Source organism: Aquarana catesbeiana, linkage group LG08, assembly GCF_042186555.1.
Source record: "Aquarana catesbeiana isolate 2022-GZ linkage group LG08, ASM4218655v1, whole genome shotgun sequence".
NCBI classification, from domain to species: Eukaryota; Metazoa; Chordata; class Amphibia; order Anura; family Ranidae; genus Aquarana; species Aquarana catesbeiana.
In genome coordinates this window covers 107,218,643-107,245,444 of record NC_133331.1, presented here as the reverse complement: position 1 = coordinate 107,245,444, position 26,802 = coordinate 107,218,643, and the positions used below count along the sequence as shown (strand labels likewise).

At 44.5% G+C, this 26,802-nt stretch overlaps 1 protein-coding gene across 1 annotated transcript in view; it reads left to right on the top strand.

Moving 5' to 3' along the window:
* CABCOCO1 (ciliary associated calcium binding coiled-coil 1) overlaps positions 1 to 26,802 on the top strand; it is a 157,298-nt gene that overhangs the window by 20,810 nt on the left and 109,686 nt on the right. Inside the window, exon 5 of the mRNA XM_073596264.1 lies at positions 4,994 to 5,066. Coding sequence (XP_073452365.1) covers positions 4,994 to 5,066 — 73 coding nt within the window. The remainder of the gene's footprint in view (positions 1 to 4,993; positions 5,067 to 26,802) is intronic.

The following is a 26,802-nucleotide window of genomic DNA, read 5'->3' as shown; positions in this document are numbered from 1 at the left end:
ACACTAAGTTAAGTCTATAAAGCATGCACTACCACAAAATATCTGGTAACCATTAATACTACCATGTCCTAAAAAACAGGTACTGAACCAGTTAGTAAAAGTAACATTTATATATTGTTACCCAATATGGTGGGTAAAGAGGCAAGCATGAATATTAATTAACAAAGCAATACCACAATTTAGCATACAGAGTGATTAGTATGGCACTTGAAGTCCAGATCAGCATAAACAGTAGTAAGGTCACCTAAAGTGCAGCAGTGGGCAGTAATAAAGCTTAAACTACTGAGTTCTGTAACAGTGCTTCCAGAGCATATTTCATGGAAGCGATGCTAGTCCCAGACTGACTGGGTATGTACTGTCCAAAAATAAAAGGTGATTGGTAGTGGAGGGGGGGCAGGGAAACAAAGGGGTTTGCAGCATAAGTATAACAGGAGGGGCAGTCCTATGAGATCTTCTTCTACCGGCTAACGTTGGGGCCTTTTAAGAGCATCAGTGCACTTAACAGCAGTCCCAGTTAACCTGCATACAATATAGGTACAGTATAGCTATGATATAGTCTTGGCAAAGGTGCAAGGGTTGATGTGGTTCAGATGTGGTAAAGGTTTGGTATAATGCGATATAAAGTTGGTATAGGCGCAGTATGGATGTGGTATAGATGCTAAATAGGTATTGCACAGGTGCAGTATGGCTGTGATAGACTTAATATCCTGTCTCCAGTGACTTCATTTTCTGATAAGAGTGTGAATGCTGAGCCCTCTTGCTAGTCCCTGTGGTGCAGCTGCGAACCGTCACTGTGGAAGGGGCTCCCTCTCTTTCTTTAAAAAAAGGGTCCTGCATAATTTTGGTGCAGATGCAAAACGATTTGAGCCATATAAAATGTATGGACAAATCACACTGCACAGACATCGCATGTGATGTGCACAGGAATGCAGTGCGAATCACATGCGGTATGCCACACGTACCAGTGTGATCCCAGGCTCAAGGTATTTAAAGGTATATCCTGTCACTACATGGTACATCTTCCCACTATAGTTAGTTATCAATTTATGAGGATGATCACATGTTTATGAACAATCCAGATGGCACATGATCTCACTAACTGCTGAAAAGCACACAGGCATACATAATTTTACATATATATCTATAGGAACAAAAGAGACCCACCATCGCCTCAGTAATTGGGAGAAAATAAAAGTCTGTTGACCTAAATAAGTCACGATTACCAACACACCTCTGCTCTAAGGGCTCGTTTACACCTGCAGTTGGGGAGGCAGTAAAAATAGGTGGCTAAGCTGCATTTTTACTGCAAACCCACCCTTTCTTATGTTGCAAAGTTAACCAGACAGAGGTGTATGCATGATGTGGGCACAATGCTTTGCAGCCACAGCAAAAATGATACCCACTGCGTTCAATGGGCAGTACCCCTGACAAACATGACCCACTCAAGTAAACAGACTTGTGCCACAACTGCAAAAAATGAACAAAAGAGGGTACACCAGCCTAGTGCATTATCCAACAGCATTCAATAAGAAACAATCTTCATAAATTATTCTCATGATGAACATGTGAATTAAAAACACTTATCAAGCTACTCATCTGTAGCCCTGTAGACATAGGTACAGCACACTCCAGAGTAACAGGGGATCTCACCAGGGTCCTTACTGTCTGACGCATTTTGAAGGCAATACCTTCTTAATGAGACCCTGTGCCACAACCGCCTTGCAATTGTGTGCAATGCATAACTTGTGCAGGCTTTACCGGTTTAAAACAGGCGGTGAGGTGGCAACATTTTGCTTCCTCTGCACCTGTCAAATGCCTCTGATCAAATGCAGCAGATAACTTTTCAGTGAACTTAGACTTTGATCTATAAATGGGCATCTGCTGATCAAATTAACCATTAAACACATTAGTCACGTCAGTAGTTTATGAATTATAATTGGTTGATGTGCACAGTGCACATTGTTCTTTAACTTTATAGAGTAGGTGTGTATAATTGGCAGTGGTATGTAACACTTTAGCTCCCACAGGCCCTGGGACAGCTAAGTTGTCAATGAAGTTGCATGTATATGTTTCCTTGCTCATGAGGACTAGTTCCCTGAGCAACCTAAGCTATTTTAACTGCATGAGTTACTTTCTACAAACATATTTTTTGCCATATTTATAGCCAGTGACAAATGCTGACTCAAAACTTGGCTCTGAATGCTTTTGCACCCCTTTTGACCCCCATAATTTCTCCACTAGGCAAATAGTGAGTGGTGATATTCTACCCTTTCAAGCGGTTAGTTGTCATAACAATTTGTCTGGATGCCCCAAGCACACTGATTCATAGTAGCTTAACATGTTTTTTTTGCTTATGTACATAGCATAGCAGAAAGTTCAGATGATGTAATTGGCTTTGAACACTTAAAAATGTGGCAGGAAAATCACCTTGTTAAATAAATCTCTTTGCTTTTCTTTTATGGCTCACTTTGGAAGATACATCTGACAGCATGGTATTGGAAAAAATAAGTTTGCTTTGAGACAGTATCTAGCAGTGATGTATTGCGTGTCACAGAGATAGAGATATTTTCTTATCATCACAAAAGAAAGTTTGAAAGAGCAGTTTAAAGTATTAAACATGTCATTTCTTAACAATGCAGCTGTAAAAATGATAGCAAAATGTATTAATTTTATAAAAGATAGTTCTGAAAAGTCTGAAAATGGGATCTGAAATCATTTAATCTTGTATGAAACCACAACCTGTTATTTACGAGTTCATTTAAATTTGAATTACATCTATTCAGATTAATTCAAGGGAAAAACAAAATGTAAAGAAAAAGTTTTTTTAAGTTTAAGAAACAACTATCTTTATGAAATCTTGATTAGACCCATGACATACAGCTGCTCAAATTCATTCTACAGATAACAAAGTTTTGAAATTGTTAAATGGTAAGGTTCTATTTAAAATGAAAAAAAAAAAAAAACTACCTTTATGAAATCCATGAATTGCAGCTATTCAGATTATTCAATAGACAAACAAAAAATAGAAAGTTTTATAAAAGCCGTCTGCATAAATGTAGTGATTGTAGCACTTGTTGTTTCCATCAAACTGCAGTCCTCTATGATTCAAGTATAATCATTACATAAACCCTCTCAATCTATGCTGCTGCAGGGACAAAAGGGAAGACTTTTCATCAGCTGCCAATTCTTTCCAAAAATCATACCCTTACTATTCTTATTTCAGCTCTACTCCTTGTGAGGTGTGGAATGCCCCCAAAGCAGTATAGCAGGATGACACCTCCAAATGCCCCAGTACACACTCTCTTGGGCACATCCACTCTCAGGGCGGAATCCTTAGCTTTTGATGCGGTAACAATGTTGATTTAGTCTTTCGGCAATTTTATTGCTGATTTCAACTTTGGGAGAAAAGATTACGGATAGGGGATACACGATAAAGGTTGCAGCAACCTGGCCTACACAAGTAACAGGGGAAATCTCAATTTCTAAACCTTAATTTAGTGTAGCTTTTGTTTGTCCTTCCCCAGTTTCTTGGTAATCATTGGCTTTTTAAGAGCAACCACAATTCAGATCTATGACTCTGTAAAAGCAGTCACAGTTACTTTCCTGAATTGTGATGGATCCTTCTCTCTCTGGACAATTTTGGCCTTTTCAGAGCAGCCACAGGTACCCTTTTCTGTAAGCAGTAAATCTTGCTATGTTTGTCAGCAGCATGTTCTGCCCACCTCTCCCTGGACAATCCCCAGCACAGAAAATTCCATTAAGTATGCTCCCTCCAGGCAGGCAACTTCATACACTGTTCCCTCTGAACAGACCCCCCCCCCCCCCCCCAGCAGGGCAACTGAAATCCGGCAGATTTTTATACTGGTTCCATCTGGGGTAGAGTGGGGAAAGGAGACTAGAAGTTTGTTCCAAACATTTTATCACCTTCTATTCCACCGCAGAACAAACCTTCAATGATTTTCTGGAAAGGATAAATATTCATAACTCAAATATTCTTTCTTCCCACTGCTGGGAACCTCCTCAACAGTAGCAAGCATATGAAATCAACACCCTGAGCATAGAAAAGCCTGCAGAGCACAGAGGAAGTAAAGAATGTTTAGGCTGACTACAGCCTATCTGCATAAGTAAACACAAAAAAATACTAGGGACACCCCACCTTAAGGCAAAGTCCCTGTCGTATACTGTTGTACTATTACAACCCTTTTAATAGATTCTTATAATACAACTCCAAAAGTTAACAATAAAATGTCAATTAAATATAAAATGACAGTTTATGAGGTCTGTTTATAACCATCAGATTTTCCCAGGGTAAATATTTTTGCAGGTTGTGTCAAACTAAGAACGCATAGAAAGAACACAAATGCTAAGCACACAAGACTCAACGTGCGGGGTATTTATTGAGGGTTTTTTGGCATACAATAGGGGGGACCACGATGGTGGAGCTGGGAATAACAAGCGAAGAGCAAAGTCCAGAATTTCAAACAATAAAGGTCTATTTATAAAGCAGTTACTCTTACATTCACCAAACAATCACAGCAGGTGAATCATCCTGGTGTGTGTTTCTTAAAAATGAATTCCAGGTATGAATATTTTATAAATAGTTACAGTACATTGGTCCAGCCTGGATTGGTCCATCCTGATCCCAGGGGGCTTTTCTGAATAGATTCAAAACATTTTTTGATTGGATGAGGTGGAAAGGCAGGGCAGTGATTTCAGATTTATTTCTATATATTACTGGCTTAGTTACAGTTATAAATTGCGGTCATTCAATTGGGGTTTTAAGAGTCAGACTGTATTTTGCATATGCTAGTTCTAGGGCTCCTACAGACAGTCAGTGCTATCACTATCTTAAAATAAAAAAATATAATATTAATTGAGGCCTTGATCTGTAAAATACCTAATATCTACTTAAGTATTGTTCAGTTGTCACCAATATATTTGGACTGACATACATTTTGACATTTATGGTGTTTCTTCTTTCTTTTGCCTTTAGTTTGTTTCAGCACTATAAGCTGTATGAATGCATGTGCGTACTACCAAGAGATCAAAAGGTTATAGGAGCAAGGGTAAGCAATATCATTTTTACCATAAGACATGTTTACCTTTAAAGTGGATGCAAACCCAATGTCATCCTTTCTAAACTACTGCCATAGGGGTTATCTATAAGGATATACACGCCTCCTGCATGTATCTTTACCTGTTACCCTCTGTCTGTTATTAGACCCAAAAAACTGCAGATTCTGTGGGCGGGTCTGTTGTCTGGAGCTCGGTGGGTGGAGTCGTGATGTCAGTAGACTCCCCGCCCACCTCTACACTCCTATACTCCTTGTCAATATGCATTTTCTCCTGTGTATTTCTAACACTGAACTTCTGCTGAACTTCTGCTATGATCTCTAACATCCAGTGAAAAGACAGGAAAGTAACCACATGACTTCAGCATGCCAAATCATGCTGAGGTGTGGAACAGCCAATCCTTGCAGAGCTGCTGAAGAAAGAAGTGAGAGGGAATTAAAAAATACTGCATGTGTCTTAGGCTAGTGCACGAGATATGTAAATCACCTGTCACTCACAGCAAGGGGGAGGATTTGACAAAGTTTTTCTCAGTTTGTCAAGATTTTTCTCACTGAACAATAAAAGAGGATTGCTCAAAGATGGATTAACTCTGTGTGGCAAGACTGAGCTCAAAGTATAGGAAATCTGATACTATGATATAAAAAAAAAAAAAATTCAGGTTTATTTCCACTTTAATATTTTCTTCTCTATAAAAAAATATAACCTTCGTATATAAAAATCCCAAAAATTCACATTTGCCCTTTGGAAGTCTAAATTTCAAACCCACCCCCATTACGGACTATAATTGTCCATATGCTATTTCTAGTACAATGAAAGTGTGTAGACTAAGCTACATTGAAAGGAACAAGTCACAATTGGGTTTTACAACAATATGAATGAATGAAGATGAATGTTTAGCATTAACCTCTTGCCGACCCACTCACATTAGATGTACCGCAAGTGGACGGCATAGCCAGGCACTGGGACATACTCGTATGTCGCGGTGTTCTTCCTGATTTGGCGGCAGGCATGCATGCACCCCCTGCTGACCCATACTGTGATTGGACACAGCATGAGTTTGTCAGATTCCAGCCAATGATTTGGGCTGAAACCTGCTGATTGGCTGTGGCCAATCACAGCATAAAGTTCTGTGTTGACGAACACACAGAACTCTGTGCACAGACAGTGATTTTTTTGTTTCTTATCCCTGAAATCAACTCTGATTTCAGGGAGAAAACGCAGACAGATCTGTTTAGTAAAAGCAGCACACATTAAACGTGTTAGGCACACAGTTAACCCATTGATTACCCCTTGTTGTTAACCCTTTTCCAGCCAGTGCCATTAGTACAGTGTACAGTCTATCACTGATAACTGTATTAGTGTCACTAGCGAAAACGCACAAGACCCGTTTCGAAACTGCACTGTGGCCGCCCCGCACATGTGTGAACGAGCTCCATTGAAAGCCTGGTCACATTAACATGTTGTGCAAATTGGATGTGGTTAAAAACGCATCCAATTCGCATATATGTGAACCCAGCCTTAAGTGATAGTAAACCTAGATTTAAAATTTGTACCTACAGTAAGCTTACAGTAAGTCTTACCTGCAGGTGCCGTGAATATCTCCTAAACCTGTACCGTTTAGGAGATATTCTGTATTGCTCTAGCTGATGACATCTGCATTCACTAAGTGTACCATAAATGCAGAGAGCCATGACATGATGACGACTACCATGCACATGTGCAGGAGTGACCACATCCTAGCTTGACCACACGGCTGGAGAACGTGAACCCGGAAGGAAGACCGGGCGAAGATCGGAATTCCAGCAGCTGTGACAGCGCAGCGCTGGTTGGATCTGTTGTACAGGTAAGTATGCCATATTGTGCTAGTGCAAATCAGTGTGGTTTTTAATTGTGCAGTAAGGTGTTTGAAAATTAGTCATGTAGCTTTGCCTTTTATGGTACTCAAAGAAACTGAATTTTAGAGCAATTGTTTGATACATTATTGTGCTTATGATCAACAATCTTTTTATCTTAAATCAACCTAAAGGAAAAATAAATTACTCTTGTGTAGTGGGTAACAAACACATTCTCTGTTAAAACTAACAAAGAACTGAATCTGGAAGAGTTCCTTGAAAACGATACTGGTTTGTTTTGGACAGGTTCAAATTTAGCTTTGCTTGTAACCTTTTGTTAAATCAATTTGGGTTTATTTCTTGATGTTTCACAGCTGCAAAAACTCAGTTAATTGAGCATGTATCTAGCATCAAATTTATGGTTCATTAAAACCACATTGACTTTAGCAGATATGTTGATGAAATCATTGCTGGGAATTGTAATCAACTTGTTATTCAGTGAAATTACATAAACATATGTAAATAAATAATGCATTCAGGGATTTGGTCACCCACTGCATGTTCAAAATTTCCAAAAGTCTTTCTTGATTAATAACTGATGTCACCTGTATACAAGCTTTCCTTGCGAGTGATCGGCATATTAATAATTGTTCTATCTGGGATCATTAGGAGGATTCATTTTGTGAGGGTGCGTGCACTCAGTGAGCTTAGGCAGACGTGTTTTAGGACTCTACCCAGGTAATTATTCCCCTATAATGCACCTTAATCATGCTGTTAGGGCTATTTATACATCAAGAGATATCGCTATTATCCTACATCACTGAACACAGATGTAGCAGAGTGAAGCAAATCAAAAACCCGTAGCTTCCACCCACAGGTCTTCCAAGATGGAGTTCACTATTGGCAGTAGGGCAGCTACCTTACCACATCCCTCAAAGGATTCAAATCATTCTACAGATAGCCAGCAGTGATTTTCGTCGGCCTTTTAGCCACTGACCGATGACTCCCTGGAAGTTACAGTGACTTTTCCCCAAATCTCAGATGTTCTCCACAAACAACTAAAATAAATAACCCTCACCACAGTCTCTTTTGGAGGTGCATATGGATTGCTGTACCACAGTCCTCAGGGGTCGGAAACAGGATCTAGAGCCTGTGCAGGCCAGTTCAAAGGGGCTACACAACAAACTGGAGGACAACAAAATGGAGCCAAGAGGAGCAACACAAAAAACGGAGGCCTATCTGAAACAGTCACTAACCTGGTGGGGCTCTGTCACAAGTCTTTTTCCGGAGCTACTGCCAAATGTTTCTTCTGACTGGTTAGAGATGGGCAGGGTACTGCTTGCATTTCTGGCATTCATCCCTGAGCTCATACTGCACTAAATGTTAGTAGCTGTTGGTGCACCATCCAGTCCCATCCATGCAAAGAAGCTGTCAGCCTCTCATTTTACAGGCTGCTATTAGTGGGGCTGGACAGTGGGCCTGAGCCTTCCACCCACACCAAAACACTGGGAACTTATGCACTGGTACTAACCGCCAAGTGTGCATGAGGTCTTATAAGATTAAATGAAAACAAACTAAGATGAAGTAAATAAAAATATTACCTTAACCCCTTCCTGCCACGTGTGTAAATATATGTGGCCTCACGGAAGTGGGTCTTTTTCTGTGAGGCCGCTTATATGATATGTACAATTTTGCTAACATGTGTCAAAGTTGCAAAATTGCGTTCAGGCATTAGGATTTGTTTTACCCTCCGCCTCCGTCATGAAGGGGTAAAAGTAATAAACCAAACACAGTGCTAACTAACCACCTAAAAATGTGCAATTCGGTATTGATCCCTTTTACCCTTAAAACAAGGAGCTGGTCCTGACCAGCAACCCATTATCCATTTAAAATGAATTCCAGTACCACTTCTCTAAACTGTATTTCAGTACAAAGAAAAAGAAAGTGAGAAGGGGAGGATATGATGTACAACAACTGCAATAGACAGTGGTAAATAAAATATTTGATGAATTTTATTACAAAAATATATATGTTCATTTAACAATAGAGTATTAAAACCAGCAATGATAATCAAACAGGCTTTGGTTGTGTGGTCACACCGAAGTGTGGCAACTAAAACATTAACACCATTTGTATATTGGTTATTCTACATGTTTCGCGGGTATGTATTTTTGTAATAAAATTCATCTCAGTTGTACGGTACCATTAAAGACCACCATAGCTTCCCCTTCTCACTTTCTCTTTCATAATGTTGGGACGAAGGTACCATAAGTAAACATTTATTATTGTTGTGGCTCCTCTCTATCTGTATTTCAGTACAGCCTCTCTAAACTATTCAGCTAACACTTTTTTCACAGCATCTGAAGCTGAGTGCTTCTTCCAAACCCCCTTATTTGCTTTTTCTCCCCGGAGCTTTTCTCAGTCTTACAGAAGCAGCTATGTCCACTGAAGAAGATCAACAAGCTATCGAATCATTATCCACCAATCTCCAACTGATGTGCCATTACCTAACTATTTACCAGCTATAAATTAATATACTGTATATACAGTATCTCACAAAAGTGAGTACACCCGTCACATTTTTGTAAATATTTTATTATATCTTTTCATGTGACAACATTGAAGAAATTACATTTTGCTACAATGTAAAGTAGTGAGTGTACAGCTTGTGTGTATATATTGTACAGGACGCCAAGGCTGGGTCCTGGATGGGTGCTATATTGCACCAATATTTGGGGTGTGGTCCCTTTAAGGGAAGTGCGGTAGTGTTCAGGGGGTCACCCAGAATGGGTGAGGAATTCCGGGAGTAGAGTCAATCAGGAGAGGACTGACTTGCAGTCCTCTCTGTCTTAATGGAGAGTTATTTGGGACAGAGAATTTGGGAGGCTCTGAAGTGATATTCGGGTGGGAAAGAGCCTCCACCCCTGATCACAGGAATTCAGCACACAGGGAGTTAAAGGCCTCCAGGAAACAGCTCATAAAAGACAGGAAGTAGTGAAGAGGTGGTGGTGTGGAGGAGTAGGTGATTACACCTGTCGATGAGCTGTGTATCTGTTTGGAGCTGCTAAAGATTCAACAAGGACTTTTAAACTCTGGGGTGAAGACCCGCCCACACACTGTGTGTGCCTTTTCTTTAATTTTCTTTGGGCTGAATAGGGATGAGCTTCCTGTTCGAGTCGAACCCATGTTCGACTCGAACATCGGCTGTTCGATCTTTCGTCGAATTGCGAACGATATGGGCCGTTCGCGCCAAATTCGTGTGGCGCGTCACGGCCCATAATTCACTGCGGCATCGCAGTGCATTGCTGGCTGATGATTGGCCAAGCATGCACTATGACCCGCATGCTTGGCCAATCACAGCGCCGCCTGAACAGAGAGCCATAATTGGCCAAAGCCAAGGAGGCTTTGGCCAATTATGGCTCAGGGGATTTAGTACACGCCCCACACTATATAAGGCCGCCTGCACGGCGGCCCTGTGTAGTGTGTGTTCCGGCGTTCATTGAGAGAGAGAGAGAGAGACAGACAGTGACATTTGATTTGAGTTAGATAGATTAGGCAGAACAGTCAGTCAGTTAGCTGCACTTACAGTGTATTGTGTATATATATGCATCCCAGGTGTTGCATATATATATATATATATATATATATACACTGTATTCAGTTTAGCTAGATCCGTTCTTGTTATCTTCCTACTGACAGGCAGGCTTGTCTTGTTACAGTATTCACAGCTACCTGAAGAAAATTACTGGTGTTCCTTTGATCCTATTATTACCACAGTCAGGCAGCTAGACTATTTACAGTTAGTGCAGTGCGTCCTGCTCACAGTGTTCAGCTAGATCCGTTCCTGTTATCTTCTTACTGACAGGCAGGCTTGTCTTGTTACAGTATATACAGCTACCTGAAGAAAATTACTGGTGTTCTTTTGATCCTATTAGTACCACAGTCAGGCAGCTAGACTATTTACAGTTAGTGCAGTGCGTCCTGCTCACAGTGTTCAGCTAAACCTACAAGTTAGTGGGGTGCGTCCTGCTCACAGTGTTCAGCTAAACCTACAAGTTAGTGCAGTGCGTCCTGCTCACAGTGTTCAGCTAGATCCGTTCCTGTTATCTTCCTACTGACAGGCAGGCTTGTCTTGTTACAGTATATACAGCTACCTGAAGAAAATTACTGGTGTTCTTTTGATCCTATTAGTACCACAGTCAGGCAGCTAGACTATTTACAGTTAGTGCAGTGCGTCCTGCTCACAGTGTTCAGCTAAACCTACAAAAGTTAGTGGGGTGCGTCCTGCTCAGTGTTCAGATAAACCTTCAAGTTAGTGCGGTGCGTCCTGCTCACAGTGTTCAGCTAGATCCGTTCCTGTTATCTTCTTACTGACAGGCAGGCTTGTCTTGTTACAGTATATACAGCTACCTGAAGAAAATTACTGGTGTTCTTTTGATCCTATTAGTACCACAGTCAGGCAGCTAGACTATTTACAGTTAGTGCAGTGCGTCCTGCTCACAATGTTCAGCTAAACCTACAAGTTAGTGGGGTGCGTCCTGCTCACAGTGTTCAGCTAAACCTACAAGTTAGTGTGGTGCGTCCACCTCACAGTGTTCAGCTAAACCTACAAGTTAGTGCAGTGCGTCCTGCTCACAGTGTTCAGCTAGATCCGTTCCTGTTATCTTCCTACTGACAGGCAGGCTTGTCTTGTTACAGTATATACAGCTACCTGAAGAAAATTACTGGTGTTCTTTTGATCCTATTAGTACCACAGTCAGGCAGCTAGACTATTTACAGTTAGTGCAGTGCGTCCTGCTCACAGTGTTCAGCTAAACCTACAAGTTAGTGGGGTGCGTCCTGCTCACAGTGTTCAGCTAAACCTACAAGTTAGTGTGGTGCGTCCACCTCACAGTGTTCAGCTAAACCTACAAGTTAGTGCACTGCGTCCTGCTCACAGTGTTCAGCTAGATCCGTTCCTGTTATCTTCTTACTGACAGGCAGGCTTGTCTTGTTACAGTATATACAGCTACCTGAAGAAAATTAATGGTGTTCTTTTGATCCTATTAGTACCACAGTCAGGCAGCTAGACTATTTACAGTTAGTGCAGTGCGTCCTGCTCACAGTGTTCAGCTAAACCTACAAGTTAGTGGGGTGCGTCCTGCTCACAGTGTTCAGCTAAACCTACAAGTTAGTGGTGTGCGTCCTGCTCACAGTGTTCAGCTAAACCTACAAGTTAGTGTGGTGCATCCACCTCACAGTGTTCAGCTAGATCCGTTCCTGTTATCTTCTTACTGACAGGCAGGCTTGTCTTGTTACAGTATATACAGCTACCTGAAGAAAATTACTGGTGTTCTTTTGATCCTATTAGTACCACAGTCAGGCAGCTAGACTATTTACAGTTAGTGCAGTGCGTCTTGCTCACAGTGTTCAGCTAAACCTACAAGTTAGTGGGGTGCGTCCTGCTCACAGTGTTCAGCTAAACCTACAAGTTAGTGTGGTGCGTCCACCTCACAGTGTTCAGCTAAACCTACAAGTTAGTGCAGTGCGTCCTGCTCACAGTGTTCAGCTAGATCCGTTCCTGTTATCTTCCTACTGACAGGCAGGCTTGTCTTGTTACAGTATATACAGCTACCTGAAGAAAATTACTGGTGTTCTTTTGATCCTATTAGTACCACAGTCAGGCAGCTAGACTATTTACAGTTAGTGCAGTGCGTCCTGCTCACAGTGTTCAGCTAAACCTACAAGTTAGTGGGGTGCGTCCTGCTCACAGTGTTCAGCTAAACCTACAAGTTAGTGTGGTGCGTCCACCTCACAGTGTTCAGCTAAACCTACAAGTTAGTGCAGTGCGTCCTGCTTACAGTGTTCAGCTAGATCCGTTCCTGTTATCTTCTTACTGACAGGCATGCTTGTCTTGTTACAGTATATACAGCTACCTGAAGAAAATTAATGGTGTTCTTTTGATCCTATTAGTACCACAGTCAGGCAGCTAGACTATTTACAGTTAGTGCAGTGCGTCCTGCTCACAGTGTTCAGCTACACCTACAAGTTAGTGGGGTGCGTCCTGCTCACAGTGTTCAGCTAAACCTACAAGTTAGTGGTGTGCGTCCTGCTCACAGTGTTCAGCTAAACCTACAAGTTAGTGTGGTGCGTCCACCTCACAGTGTTCAGCTAAACCTACAAGTTAGTGTGGTGCGTCCACCTCACAGTGTTCAGCTAAACCTACAAGTTAGTGGGGTGCATCCTGCTCACAGTGTTCAGCTAAACCTACAAGTTAGTGGGGTGCGTCCACCTCACAGTGTTCAGCTAAAGCTACCTGTAGAAGGTTGGTGGTGTTCTCATACTACAGGCAGGCAGTTGATTTTGCTAGCTGCAGTATCAGTACATATATATATATATATATATATATATATACATATCCCAGCTTAGTGCAGCTACAGGCCATTAGTATGTCTGGAAGGCCAAGAAGGAGAGGCAGACAGTCACAAGCCAATAAGAGAGGGCAAGCAGGCTCTGTGTCTAGTGCTGGTCATGGAGACGGTGCATCCTCATCAGCATGTGGCCGTGGGACACGCTTGGGCTTTTTTTTCGGCAGCTGGCCGTGTTGAGCCACAACATGCGGAAGACTTGGTCGAGTGGATGACCAAGCCGTCCTCATCCTTCTCATCCTCTCTCACCCATGCCCAGGGTACTTTGTCTGGCAAAGCAGCGGCCTCTTCCCTCGGCTCAATGTCATCAGTGACTCCTTCCCTAGCCCCACCATGTCCTCCTGAGGAGTCCCTCGAACTGTTTGACCACAGTGTTGGGCACATGCTCCAGGAGGATGCCCAGCGTTTGGAAGGCTCTGATGATGATACTGAGCTCGATGAAGGCAGTAACATGAGCGCAGACAGAGGGGGTGCCCAAGAAGGACAGCAATCTGGCAGTCATGCTCCCCCTGCTGCAGCATACTGCCAGGTTTGCTCCAGTGATGAGGAGGGAGGGGATGATGAGGTCAATGACTCAACGTGGGTGCCTGATAGGAGAGAGGAGGAGGAGGCGGCACATCACCAACGAGGCAGGATGCCCTCCAGGGGCCAGCCTAAGGGCAGCACATTGACTGCATCACACCCCAAAGCTCCACATGTGCAGGGCGCTGCAGTCTCTGCGCGTTATTCAAAAAGTTCTTTGGTGTGGGCCTTTTTTGAGGCGAGTGCATCAGATCGCACCGCTGCTATTTGCAACATATGTCTCAAGCGTATCTCGCGTGGCCAAAACATCTCCCGCTTGGGTACCACATGCTTGACCAGACATATGTTGACCTGCCATGCAGTTCATTGGCAAGCGTATCTAAAAGACCCACACCAAAGAACAAAGAGGACCTCTCCTTGCACCTCATCAGCTGAGATCTCCAACCCCACTATACCTTCAGTCCTCTCTGAGACCTGCACTGAGAGGAATGAAGGTGTAGAATTAGGTGTGTCACAGCCAAGTACTTGTGGGCAATCTGCTTTTGGTACACCGACGTCAGATTGTACCAGGCAAATTTCCCTGCCCCAGCTGCTGCACCGCCGAAAGAAGTTTGCTCCCAGCCATCCACATGCACAGCGGTTGAATGCTAGCTTGGCAAAATTGCTAGCACTTCAACTGCTGCCTTTTCAGTTGGTAGACTCTGTCCCCTTCCGTGAGTTTGTGGAATGTGCGGTTCCTCAGTGGCAGGTACCTAAACGCCACTTTTTCTCACGGAAGGCGATTCCGGCTCTCTACCGGCATGTGGAAGGCAATGTCCATGCCTCGCTGGACAGGGCGGTCAGCGGTAAGGTGCATATTACCGCTGACTCATGGTCCAGCAGGCATGGACAGGGACGTTACTTAAGTTTCACGGCGCATTGGGTGACTCTGCTGGCAGCTGGGAAGGATGCAGGACAAGGTGCAGTAGTGTTGGAGGTTGTTCCGCCACCACGCCTCCAAAATGCTAATGATTGTGACACACCTCTCTCCTCCACCCCCTCCTCTTCTTCTTCCTCCATGGCCTCTTCCTGTGCTTTGTCCTCGGAACCAGCGGTGCTCCGTAGCCATTCAAGGGGCTACGCAAGTACGCAGGCCAAAAGATGCCATGCGGTGCTTGAGCTGGTGTGTTTGGGGGACAGGAGCCACACTGGGGCAGAGGTTCTGTCAGCTCTGCAGGCGCAGGTTCAGAGGTGGTTGACTCCACACCAACTTAAGGCAGAAATGGTGGTTTGCGACAATGGCACCAACCTCCTCTCTGCCCTCCGACAGGGACAAATGACCCATGTGCCCTGTTTGGCTCACGTCCTTAACTTGGTGGTGCAGCGGTTCTTGGGCAGGTACCCGGGCTTACAGGATGTCCTGAGGAAGGCCAGGAAAGTCTGTGTGCATTTCCGCCGGTCATATAATGTCAGTGCTCGGCTGATGGACCTCCAAAAGGAGTTTAACCTGCCCAAGAACCGCCTAATCTGTGACATGCCCACCAGGTGGAACTCAACGTTGGCCATGCTGCAGCGGCTGCACACGCAGCAGAGGGCCATCAATGAGTACCTGTGCGACTATGGCACCAGGACAGGGTCAGGGGAGCTTGGTTTTTTTTCCCCACGCCAGTGGGCCATGATCAGGGATGCATGCACTGTCCTGTCACCATTTGAGGAGGCCACGAGGATGGTGAGCAGTGACAGTGCAGGGATCAGTGACACTGTCCCCCTTGTCCACCTGTTGGAGCACACGCTGCGTGGAATAATGGACAGGGCACTTGAGGCAGAACAGAGGCAGGAAGAGGAGGACTTCCTTAGCTCTCAAGGCCCCCTTTATCCAGACAGTGTTTCTGCATGCCCGCCAATCACACAGGAAGAGGACGAGGAGGAGGAGGAGGAGGAGGAGGAAGATTGTGTCAGTATGGAGGTGGAGCCTGGCACTCAGCAGCAGTCTTTAAGGGATCAGTCTCAAGAAACACATGGACTTGTACGTGGCTGGGAGGAGGTGGCTGCGGACCATGTCGTCCTTAGTGACCCAGAGGACTCCGGACCGAATGCCTCAGCAAACCTACGCTGCATGGCCTCCCTGATCCTGCAAAGCCTGCGTAAGGATCCTCGTATTCGTGGTATTAAGGAGAAGGACCAATACTGGCTGGCAACCCTCCTTGATCCACGTTACAAGGGTAAGGTTGCGGACCTTATCTTGCCATCGCAGAGGGAGCAGAGGATGAAACATCTTCTGGAGGCCTTGCAGAAAGGTCTGTGCAACGCATTCCCAGAGACTGGGAGGTTACAAACTCCTGTTTCTGGACAACGTGTTGCTGAGGCTTTGGTCAGTCAAAGAAGGAGCGGTGGAGAAGGTGGCCATCTGACCGATGCGTTCAGACAATTTTTTGGTCCGCAGCCCCAAGGTATGATCGGTTCCAGCAATCATCGCCAGCGTCTGTTTTACATGGTGCAGGAATACCTAGGGGCAAGATCAGACTTGGACACCTTTCCCACCGAAAATCCTCTGGGTTACTGGGTCTTGAGGATGGATCACTGGCCAGAGCTTGCACAGTATGCAATTGAGCTACTGGCCTGTCCTGCATCCAGCGTTCTTTCGGAACGCACATTCAGTGCTGCTGGAGGCTTTGTAACCGATCACAGGGTGCGTCTGTCCACCGACTCGGTCGATCGACTGACCTTCATAAAAATGAATCAGTCTTGGATCACCACCAGCTACCAAGCACCTGATGCTGATGTAACCGAATAATTTTTTTTAAATCTCAGATCCCTTCAAAGACTGCCTATGCTGATGCTGAGTGACTATCCCTGAGTAATTATCCTCTTCCTCCTCAGTCATCACGCTGATAGCTTGAAAGAACATTTTTGGTTCTGGGCGCCACCACCAATGCCTAAGGCACAATTTTTGATGCAATACTTTGCAGCAGGGCTCGTTCCTGCGTTCCAACTAGAGTGTCTGTGAGGGGTTGCAGTGTTGTGGCACCAGCACCAGTGCCTAAGGCCCAATTTTTCTGCCCCTGTTTAACAGGGGCGTGTAATTACAATTTTTGATGCAATACTTTGCAGCAGGGCTCGTTCCTGCGTTCCAACTAGAGTGTCTGTGAGGGGTTGCAGTGTTGTAGCACCAGCACCAGTGCCTAAGGCCCAATTTTTCTGCCCCTGTTTAACAGGGGCGTGTAATTACAATTTTTGATGCAATACTTTGCAGCAGGGCTCGTTCCTGCATTCCAACTAGAGTGTCTGTGAGGGGTTGCAGTGTTGTAGCACCAGCACCAGTGCCTAAGGCCCAATTTTTCTGCCCCTGTTTAACAGGGGCGTGTAATTACAATTTTTGATGCAATACTTTGCAGCAGGGCTCGTTTCTGCGTTTCAACTAGAGTGTCTGTGAGGGGTTGCAGTGTTGTAGCACCAGCACCAGTGCCTAAGGCCCAATTTTTCTGCCCCTGTTTAACAGGGGCGTGTAATTACAATTTTTGATGCAATACTTTGCAGCAGGGCTCGTTCCTGCATTCCAACTAGAGTGTCTGTGAGGGGTTGCAGTGTTGTAGCACCAGTGCCTAAGGCCCAATTTTTCTGCCCCTGTTTAACAGGGGCGTGTAATTACAATTTTTGATGCAATACTTTGCAGCAGGGCTCGTTTCTGCGTTCCAACTAGAGTGTCTGTGAGGGGTTGCAGTGTTGTGGCACCAGCACCACCACCACCACCATCACCACCACCAAAGGCCCAATTTTTCTGCCCCTGTTCAACAGGGGCATGTAATTACAATTCTTGATCTAATATTTCACAGCAGGGCCCATTTCTGCACCCACCAAGAGCGAGTGAGAACTTACAGTGTTGTGGCACCAGCACCACCACCACCACCACCAAAGGCCCAGTTTTTCTGCCCCTGTTCAACAGGGGCATGTAATTACAATTCTTGATCTAATATTTCACAGCAGGGCCCTGTGAGGGCTTACATTGTTGTGGCCACAACAACACCTAAGGACCAAATTTATGCTGAGTATATAGGGCAGGCCCCTACTTTCAAACATCTAACTTACAAACGACTCCTACTTGCAAACGGAAGGAGACAACAGGAAGTGAGATGAAATCTACCCCTAGGAAGGGAAATTCTCTCCTGTAAGAGTTAATATGGGAAAAACATTTCTCCTTTCCACTGATGCTTTCCAATCCTTGTTCCACAAAAAAACCCAAATTTTCAAAAAACATTTGTCATTGGGACAAAAAGTGAGGTGAAATCTTCTAAAGAGGAGGAAAGACAGCAAAACAAATGTCACAGGGGTGATAACCCTTCCCTATGTTTTCCAAAAAGCTTAAAAAAGATTTTTTGGCTGGAGCTAAACACGTTAAAAATGTACCCGTTCAAAATGACAAACAGATTCTACTTAACAACAAACCTACAGTCCCTGTCTTGTTTGCACCGCCTGTATACTGCTGTTCAGAGTATATAGAACCTTGTTTTGGGTGCGGGGTTCCCCTTAATATCCATACAAGACCCAAAGGGCCTGGTAATGGACATGCCGTTTGTCTCACTGATTTTCATCCATATTGCCAGGACCCGACATTACATTAAACCCGCAAGCAGTTTTAAATGAGATTTTTTCCTTTAAAAATGACATTTGGTGCAGGGACTGTTCTAAACACAGGAAACACGCGCCACTTTACAGGCATACTATAGACACCCCCCAGGTACGATATTTAAAGGAATATTTCACTTTTTTTTTTTACTTTAACCATCATTAAAATCACTACTCCCGAAAAAACGGCCGTTTTTAAAAGTTTTTTTTGCATTGATACATGTCCCCTGGGGTAGGACCCGGGTCCCCAAATCCTTTTCAGGACAATACCATGCAAATTAGCCTTTAAAATGAGCACTTTTGATTTCGAACGTTCGAGTCCCATAGACGTCAATGGGGTTCTAACGTTCATGCGAATTTTCGGTCCGTTCGCAGGTTCTGGTGCGAACCGAACCGGGGGGTGTTCGGCTCATCCCTAGTGCTGAAGATAAGCAGACTTGTTTTATATTTTTTGTGCTGTGTGCTGAATGAAGATTTATTTTTGATTTGCTTACAAATAAAAGCCTTTTTGTTTAAAGTTTAAACAGTATATGCACTTGGTCCCGTGCAGCTAGTATCCCCCAAACTTTACAACTGGTGTCTTGGATGCTGGCAAAGTGCATTTGCAGCCGCAAAAACTGTTTAAAACTAAAAACTGACATTTAAAGAGACAGTGTACCTATGGCATGTCTTGGGTGAAGTCAGCTCAGATGCTGCAAGCAGCAGGCAGACATGGAGGAGGTCATCAAGGCTTTGGCACAAGCTACAAGACCCAGCAGCAAGCTTCAGCAGAGGCAAACCGTCGCCATGAGGAAGCGATGGCTCAGCAGCAGCAGGCCCTGGCACAGGCTGTAGCTGCACAGCAGGAATGCACACGATTACTAGCTAGTTTACTGCCCAGCAGGAGTCTACCCAAGCACAGGTGGCTGCTTTGCAGGAGGCGGTACAGCGGCTGGCTCAGGGACAAGAGCAAGTGGTTGTCGCCGCTGGCAACCAAGTGGACAGCAAATTTACACTGTTATACAAGCTGTACACTCACTATTTTACATTGTAGCAAAGTGTAATTTCTTCAGTGTTGTCACATGAAAAGATATAATAAAATATTTAGAAAAATGTGAGGGGTGTACTCACTTTTGTATGATACTGTGTATGTGTGTATACAAAAGTGAGTACACCCCTAAGTGAAAATGCCCACATTGGGTCCAAAGTCTCAATATTTTGTGTGGCCACCATTATTTTCCAGCACTGCCTTAACCCTCTTGGGCATGGAGTTTACCAGAACTTCACAGGTTGCCACTGGAGTCCTCTTCCTCTCCTTCATGATGACATCACACAGTTGGTGGATGCTAGAGACCTTGCGCTCCTCCACCTTCCATTTGAGGATGCCCCACAGATGCACAATAGGGTTTAGGTCTGGAGACATGCTCGGCCAGTCCATCAACTTTACCCTCAGCTTCTTTAGCAAGGCAGTGGCCAGTCTCCGAAGGGAGGGGATCATGCTCTGCTTCAGTATGTCACAGTACATGTTGGCATTCATGGTTCCACCATGCTTGACTGTAGGCAAGACACACTTGTCTTTGTACTCCTCACCTGGTTACCGCCACACAAGCTTGACACCATCTGAACCAAATAAGTTTATCTTGGTCTCATTAGACCACAGGACGTGGATACAATAATCCATGTCCTTAGTCGCTTGTCTTCAGCAAACTGTTTGCAGGCTTGTGCATTATCTTTAGAAGAGGCTTCCTTCTTGGACAACAGCTATGAAGACCAATTTGATGCAGTGTGCGGTGTATGGTCTGAGCACTGACAGGCTGACCCCAACCCCTTCAACCTCTGCAGCAATGCTGGCAGAACTCATACATCTATTTCCCAAGGACAACCTCTGGATATGACGCTGAACACGTGTACTCAACTTGTTTGGTCGACCATGGCAAGGCCTGTTCTTATTGGAACCTGTCCTGCTAAACCGCTGGAAAATAATGGTGGCCAGGCACAATATTGACACTTTGGGCCTAATTTGGATACCAGCTCCATGATGTCATCATGAAGGAGTGAAAGAGGACTCCAGTGGCAACCTGTGAAGCTCTGGTGAACTCCATGCCCAAGAGGGTTAAGGCAGTGCTGGAAAATAATGGTGGCCAGGCACAATATTGACACTTTGGGCCTAATTTGGACATTTTCACTTAGTGGTGTACTCACTTTTGTTGCCAGTGGTTTAGACATTAATGGCTGTGTGTTGAGTTATTTTGAGGAGACAACAAATTTACACTGTTATACAAGCTGTACACTCACTACTTTACATTGTAGCAAATCATCATTTCTTCAGTGTTGTCACATGAAAAGATATAGTAAAATGTTTACAAAATGTGGGGGGTGTACTCACTTTTGTGAGATACTATATATATATATATATATATATATACACACAATGGGGACGGAAAGTATTCAGACCCCCTTAAATTTTTCACTCTTTGTTATATTGCAGCCATTTGCTAAAGTCATTTAACCGCTAAGCCACCGCCCACCGTCATATGACGGCTGGACGAGGCTTCTGTTGTTCTGGGAGGACGTCATATGACGTCCTCGCCCTCCCGAGCCACTAGGGGGCGTGCGCGCACCGGCGGCGGCGCGCGCGTGCCCGCTGCGTCACTCGGGACCCGGTGCGCGTGCCCGGCGGCCGCGATGTCCGCCGGGCACCCGCGATTGCGGGTAACAGAGCAGGAGCGTGGATCTGTGCATGTAAACACAGATCCACGTCCTGTCAGAGAGGAGAGGAGACCGATGGCGTGTCCCTTGTACATAGGGACAGCGATCGGTCACCTCCCCCAGTCAGTCCCCTCCCCCCACAGTTAGAATCACCTCCTTAGGTCATACATTAACCCCTCGAGCGCCCCCTAGTGTTAACCCCTTCCCTGCCAGTCACATTTACACAGTAATCAATGCAATTTTATAGCATTGATCGCTGTATAAATGTGAATGGTCCCAAAAATGTGTCAAAAGTGTCCGATGTGTCCGCCGCAATATCGTAGTCACAATAAAAATTGCAGATCGCCGCCATTACTAGTAAAAAATAAATAAATAATAAAAATGCTATAAATCTATCCCCTATTTTGTAGACGCTATAACTTTTGCGCAAACCAATCAATATACGCTTATCGCAATTTTTTTTTACCAAAAATATGTAGAAGAATACGTATCGGCCTAAACTGAGGAAAAAATTTGTTAAAAAAAAAAAAAATTTGGATATTTATTATAGCAAAAAGTAAAAAATATTGTGTTTTTTCAAAATTGTCCCTCTTCTTTTGTTTATAGCGCAATAAATAAAAACCGCAGAGGTGATCAAATACCACCAAAAGAAAGCTCTATTTGTGGGGAAAACAATGCTAAAAATTTAATTAAGGTGCAGTGTAACATGACCGCGCAATTGTCATTCAAAGTGCGACAGCGCTGAAAACTGAAAAATGGCTTGGGCAGGAAGGGGGTGTAAGTGCCCTGTATTGAGGTGGTTAAATTCATTTTTTTCCTCATTAATGTACACACAGCACCCCATATTGACAGAAAAACACAGAATTGTTGACATTTTTTCAGGTTTATTAAAAAAGAAAAACTGAAATATCACATGGTCCTAAGTATTCAGACCCTTTGCTGTGACACTCATATATTTAACTCAGGTGCTGTCCATTTCTTCTGATCATCCTTGAGATGGTTCTACATCTCCATTTGAGTCCAGCTGTGTTTGATTATACTGATTGGACTTGATTAGGAAACCCACACACCTGTCTATATAGGACCTTACAGCTCACAGTATATGTCAGAGCAAATGAGAATCATGAGGTCAAAGGAACTGCCTGAAGAGCTCAGAGACAGAATTGTGGCAAGGCACAGATCTGGCCAAGGTTACAAAAAAATTTCTGCTGCACTTACAGTAAGGTTCCTAAGAGCACAGTGGCCTCTATAATCCTTAAATGGAAGACGTTTGGGAGGACCAGAACCCTTCCTAGAGCTGGTCGTCCGGCCAAACTGAGCTATCGGGGGAGAAGAGCCTTGGTGATCGAGGTAAATAAGAACCCAAAGATCACTGTAGCTGAGCTCCAGAGATGTAGTGGGGAGAGGGGAGAAAGTTGTAGAAAGTCAACCATCACTGCAGCCCTCCACCAGTCGGTGCTTTATGGCAGAGTGGCTCGACCGAAGCCTCTCCTCAGTGCAAGACACATGAAAGCCCACATGGAGTTTGCTAAAAAATACCCGAAGGACTCCAAGATGGAGAGAAATAAGATTCTTTGGTCTGATGAGACCAAGATAGAACTTTTTGACCTTAATTCTAAGCGGTATATGTGGAGAAAACCAGCGACTGCTCATCACCTGTCCAATACAGTCCCAACAGTGAAGCATGGTGGTGGCAGCATCATGCTGTGGGGGTGTTTTTCAGCTGCAGGGACAGGACGACTGGTTGCAATCGAGGGAAAGATGAATGCGTCCAAGTACAGGGATATCCTGGACGAAAACCTTCTCCAGAGTGCTCAGGACCGCAGACTGGGCCGAAAGGTTTACCTTCCAACAAGACAATGACCCTAAGCACACAGCTAAAATAACGAAGGAGTTGCGTCACAACAACTCCGTGACTGTTCTTGAATGGCCCAGCCAGAGCCCTGACTTAAACCCAATTGGGCATCTCTGGAGAGACCTAAAAATGGCTGCCCACCAACGTTTACCATCCAACCTGACAGAACTGGAGAGGATCTGCAACAAGGAATGGCAGAGGATCCCCAAATCCAGGTGTGAAAAACTTGTTGCATCTTTCCCAAAAAGACTCATGGCTGTATTAGATCAAAAGGGTGCTTCTACTAAATACTGAGCAAAGGGTCTGAATACTTAGGAACATGTGATATTTCAGTTTTTCTTTTTTAATAAATCTGCTAAAATGTCAACAATTTTGTGTTTTTCGGTCAATATGGGGTGATGTGTGTACATTAATGAGGAAAAAAATTAACTTAAATGATTTTAGCAAATGGCTGCAATATAACAAAGAGTGAAAAATGTAAGGGGGTCTGAATACTTTCCGTCCTCACTGTATATACGTGATCCTGCACTCATGCTTGCAGGAGGTGCATGCGCACCACCTGCGGGCCACTTCTGCTGTAATTATTTACAGCAGAAGCTGAATTGCAGGTGTCCAGCACCCGACGATCATCAGGCAGAGGCTCAGGACGGAGCTCTGCCTATGTAAACAATGTAGAGTTCCGTTCTGACAGGGGGGAAGGGATGGATTTTGTGTTCCTGCAAAGAAGGAACTAAAATCCATCTCTTTCCCATATAAAAGCAGCGCACATAGTAAACACAGTTAACCCTTTGATCGCCCTAGATGTTTAACCCCTTCCCAGCCAGTGTCATTAGTACAGTGACAGTGCCTATTTATTAGTGTTACTGGTTCCAGCAAAGTGTCAAAAGTGTCAGTTAGTGTCCGATTGTCTGCTGCAATATCACAGTCCTGCTATAAGTCGCTGATTGCCATCATTACTAGTATAAAAAATAAGTAAATAAAAATTCCAGTATATATCCCATAGTTTGTAGACACTATGGGCACTGATAGGCGGCATTGATGGGCATTGATAAGTGGCACCGATGGGCACTCGTAGGTGGCATTGATGGGTACTTATGGGTGGCACTGACGGGTACTTATGGGTGGCACTGATAGGTGGCACGGATGGGCACTGATGGGCACTGATAGGTGGGCACTGATGGGCACAGATGGGCACTGACAGGTGGCACCGATGGACACTGATGGGTGGCACTGATGACACTGATTGGTGGCACTGATGCACCTAAGGTTGGCATTACAGGGCATCTAGGCAATATTATGGTGCCAATCAGTGCCCATTTGTGGGCACTGATTGGCACAGATTGAGCACTGACTGGGCACATGTGGATGGCCATGGGGTACATACCTGGCCATCCACATGTTGCCCCTTCCCTGGTGGTCCTAGTGGAGATCCCTGGTGGTCCAGTGTGGTCATCTGAGGGGGGGCTGCGCTCATAAACAATCAGCGCAGACCCCCCTGTCAGGAGAGCCGCCGATCAGCTCTCCTCTACTCGCATCTGTCAGACGTGAGTGAGGAAAAGCCGATCAACGGCTCTTCCTATTGACATCGTGATCAGCCGTGATTGGACACGGCTGATCACGTGGTAAAGAGCCTCCGCCGGAGGCTCTTTACCAAGATCGGTGGAGCGGTGTGTCAGACTGACACACCGCTCCACCGATCGCTGCGATGCGCGTCCCCGCGGGCACACGGCGGCATGTTATCCTGCTGGACATCATATGATGCCCAGTCAGGATAACGGAACCACTTCCCGGACGTCAATCTGCTATAGGCTGGGCGGGAAGTGGTTAATGGGCGTTTTTATGTGTCCATATCTGCATGTTTGTGTTATCAATTTGTTGGCCTGTGTGTTGGTAAATTTTGCAAGAATGTCAGCTTTCCCTTCAATGCCCCAATCTGCGACAGTAACTGAACCCAAATGTAAAGCTGAACTCCAGCTTTTCATACACTTTACTTCGTTTGCTTGGGCCAAGCTGACCCAAACGAACTATGTCCCTCACTAACATGTGAGGTTGCTGGATGTGCAGTATAATGTCAGAGGTTTTGACATCATCAGCCCATCTCTCTGACTCTGCCAACCAGAGGAATCTTTGTATTTATTGCTAGAATACTACACTTTCTCTGAATGGTTAAACACGGCTGTGATAGACTCTACTGTGTTCCAGGTACGAGACTGGAAGTTTCGGCTTGAACCCGAAACACAGTGCAAAATGCTGTATGTCGCCTCAGCTACTGTACATACAGTTTATATAGCACATCCAGCAGCCTCACAGGTCAGTGAGGGACATAGTTCATTTGGGCCAGCTTGGCCCAAATGAACTATGCAAAGTATATGAAAAGCTGGATTTCAGCTTTAAAGTACTGACAGTCAAGAATAATAACTGGATAAAAATGGCATGATTCTATTTATATCTCAAGCTGTGTCCTTACAATGTATTCTAACTTTTCACTATGCCTGCACTTGCATTTTTACAAGCAGTATTATAATTGTTATTGTGCGCATTGCAACTAACCATATAGCAGTGTTGATGTTTAGCCATAGTTAAAGGGTTACAGTACATAGTTACATAGTTATGCCCCGTACACACGGTCGGACATTGATCGGACATTCTGACAACAAAATCCATTGATTTTTTCCGATGGATGTTGGCTCAGACTTGTCTTGCATACACACGGTCACACAAAATTGTCGGAAAATCCGATCGTTCTGAACGTGGTGACGTAAAACACGTACGTTGGGACTATAAACGGGGCAGTAGCCAATAGCTTTCATCTCTTAATTTATTCTGAGCATGCATGGCACTTTGTCCATCGGATTTGTGTACACACGATCGGAATTTCCGACAACGGATTTTGTTGTCAGAAAATTTTATTGCAAGCTCTCAAACTTTGTGTGTTGGAAATTCCAATGGAAAATGTGTGATGGAGCCTACACACGGTTGGAATTTCCGACAACAAGGAAAATCCGACCGTGTGTACAGGGCATTAGTCTGGCTGAAAAAAGACACAAGTCCATCTAGTTCAACCAATAAAAGGAAAAAAGAAAATACAATCCTATATACACAATCCCATACCCACAGTTGATCCAGAGGAAGGAAAAAAAAAACCCAGCAAAGCATGATCCAAATTGCTCCAGAATTCCTTCCTGATCCCCCAACAGGAAATTAGATATTCCCTGGATCAACTTTACCTATACTTGTTAGTACCCAGTTATATAATGTACATTTGGAAAAGAATCCAGGCTTTTTTAAAAACTACTGAGCTGGACAGAACCGGCTCTTGCAGGAGTCTATTCCACATGTTCACAGCTCTAACTGTTTATTTTATTTACCCATTATACTTACCTAGGTGGATGCAGCATCTGTCCCCCAGTGCCACTGCACTGAGAACCGAGCGATTGAACACCGGCGATAGCTCGGTTTTCTCAGTTCCCTGAGCGGAGAACTGCTGCCTGTCAGTCAGCAGCTCTCCTCTCTGCTCCTCCATGCTCATTGGAGTGCTGTAAAGTGGCTGTAGAGTGGCAGTCTCAGTCTCTCAGTGACTAGCTGAGTGGCTGAGACGGGCATCAGTCCAGGCACCTGGCGGATCTAGACTTTATTGTCGTGATGACGCAGTGCCTGGACTGATTCCTGTGACGTCAACAGAGAGCGGACTGCAGATCGCTCTCTGCTGAAAACGGGTGTGACCCATAGGAGAAGGAGACTTCTCCTTTAAATCTCTTTTCCTCCAAACCTAAAGAGTGCCCCCTTGTCCTCTGTGATGACCTTAAAGTAATTAACTCAACAC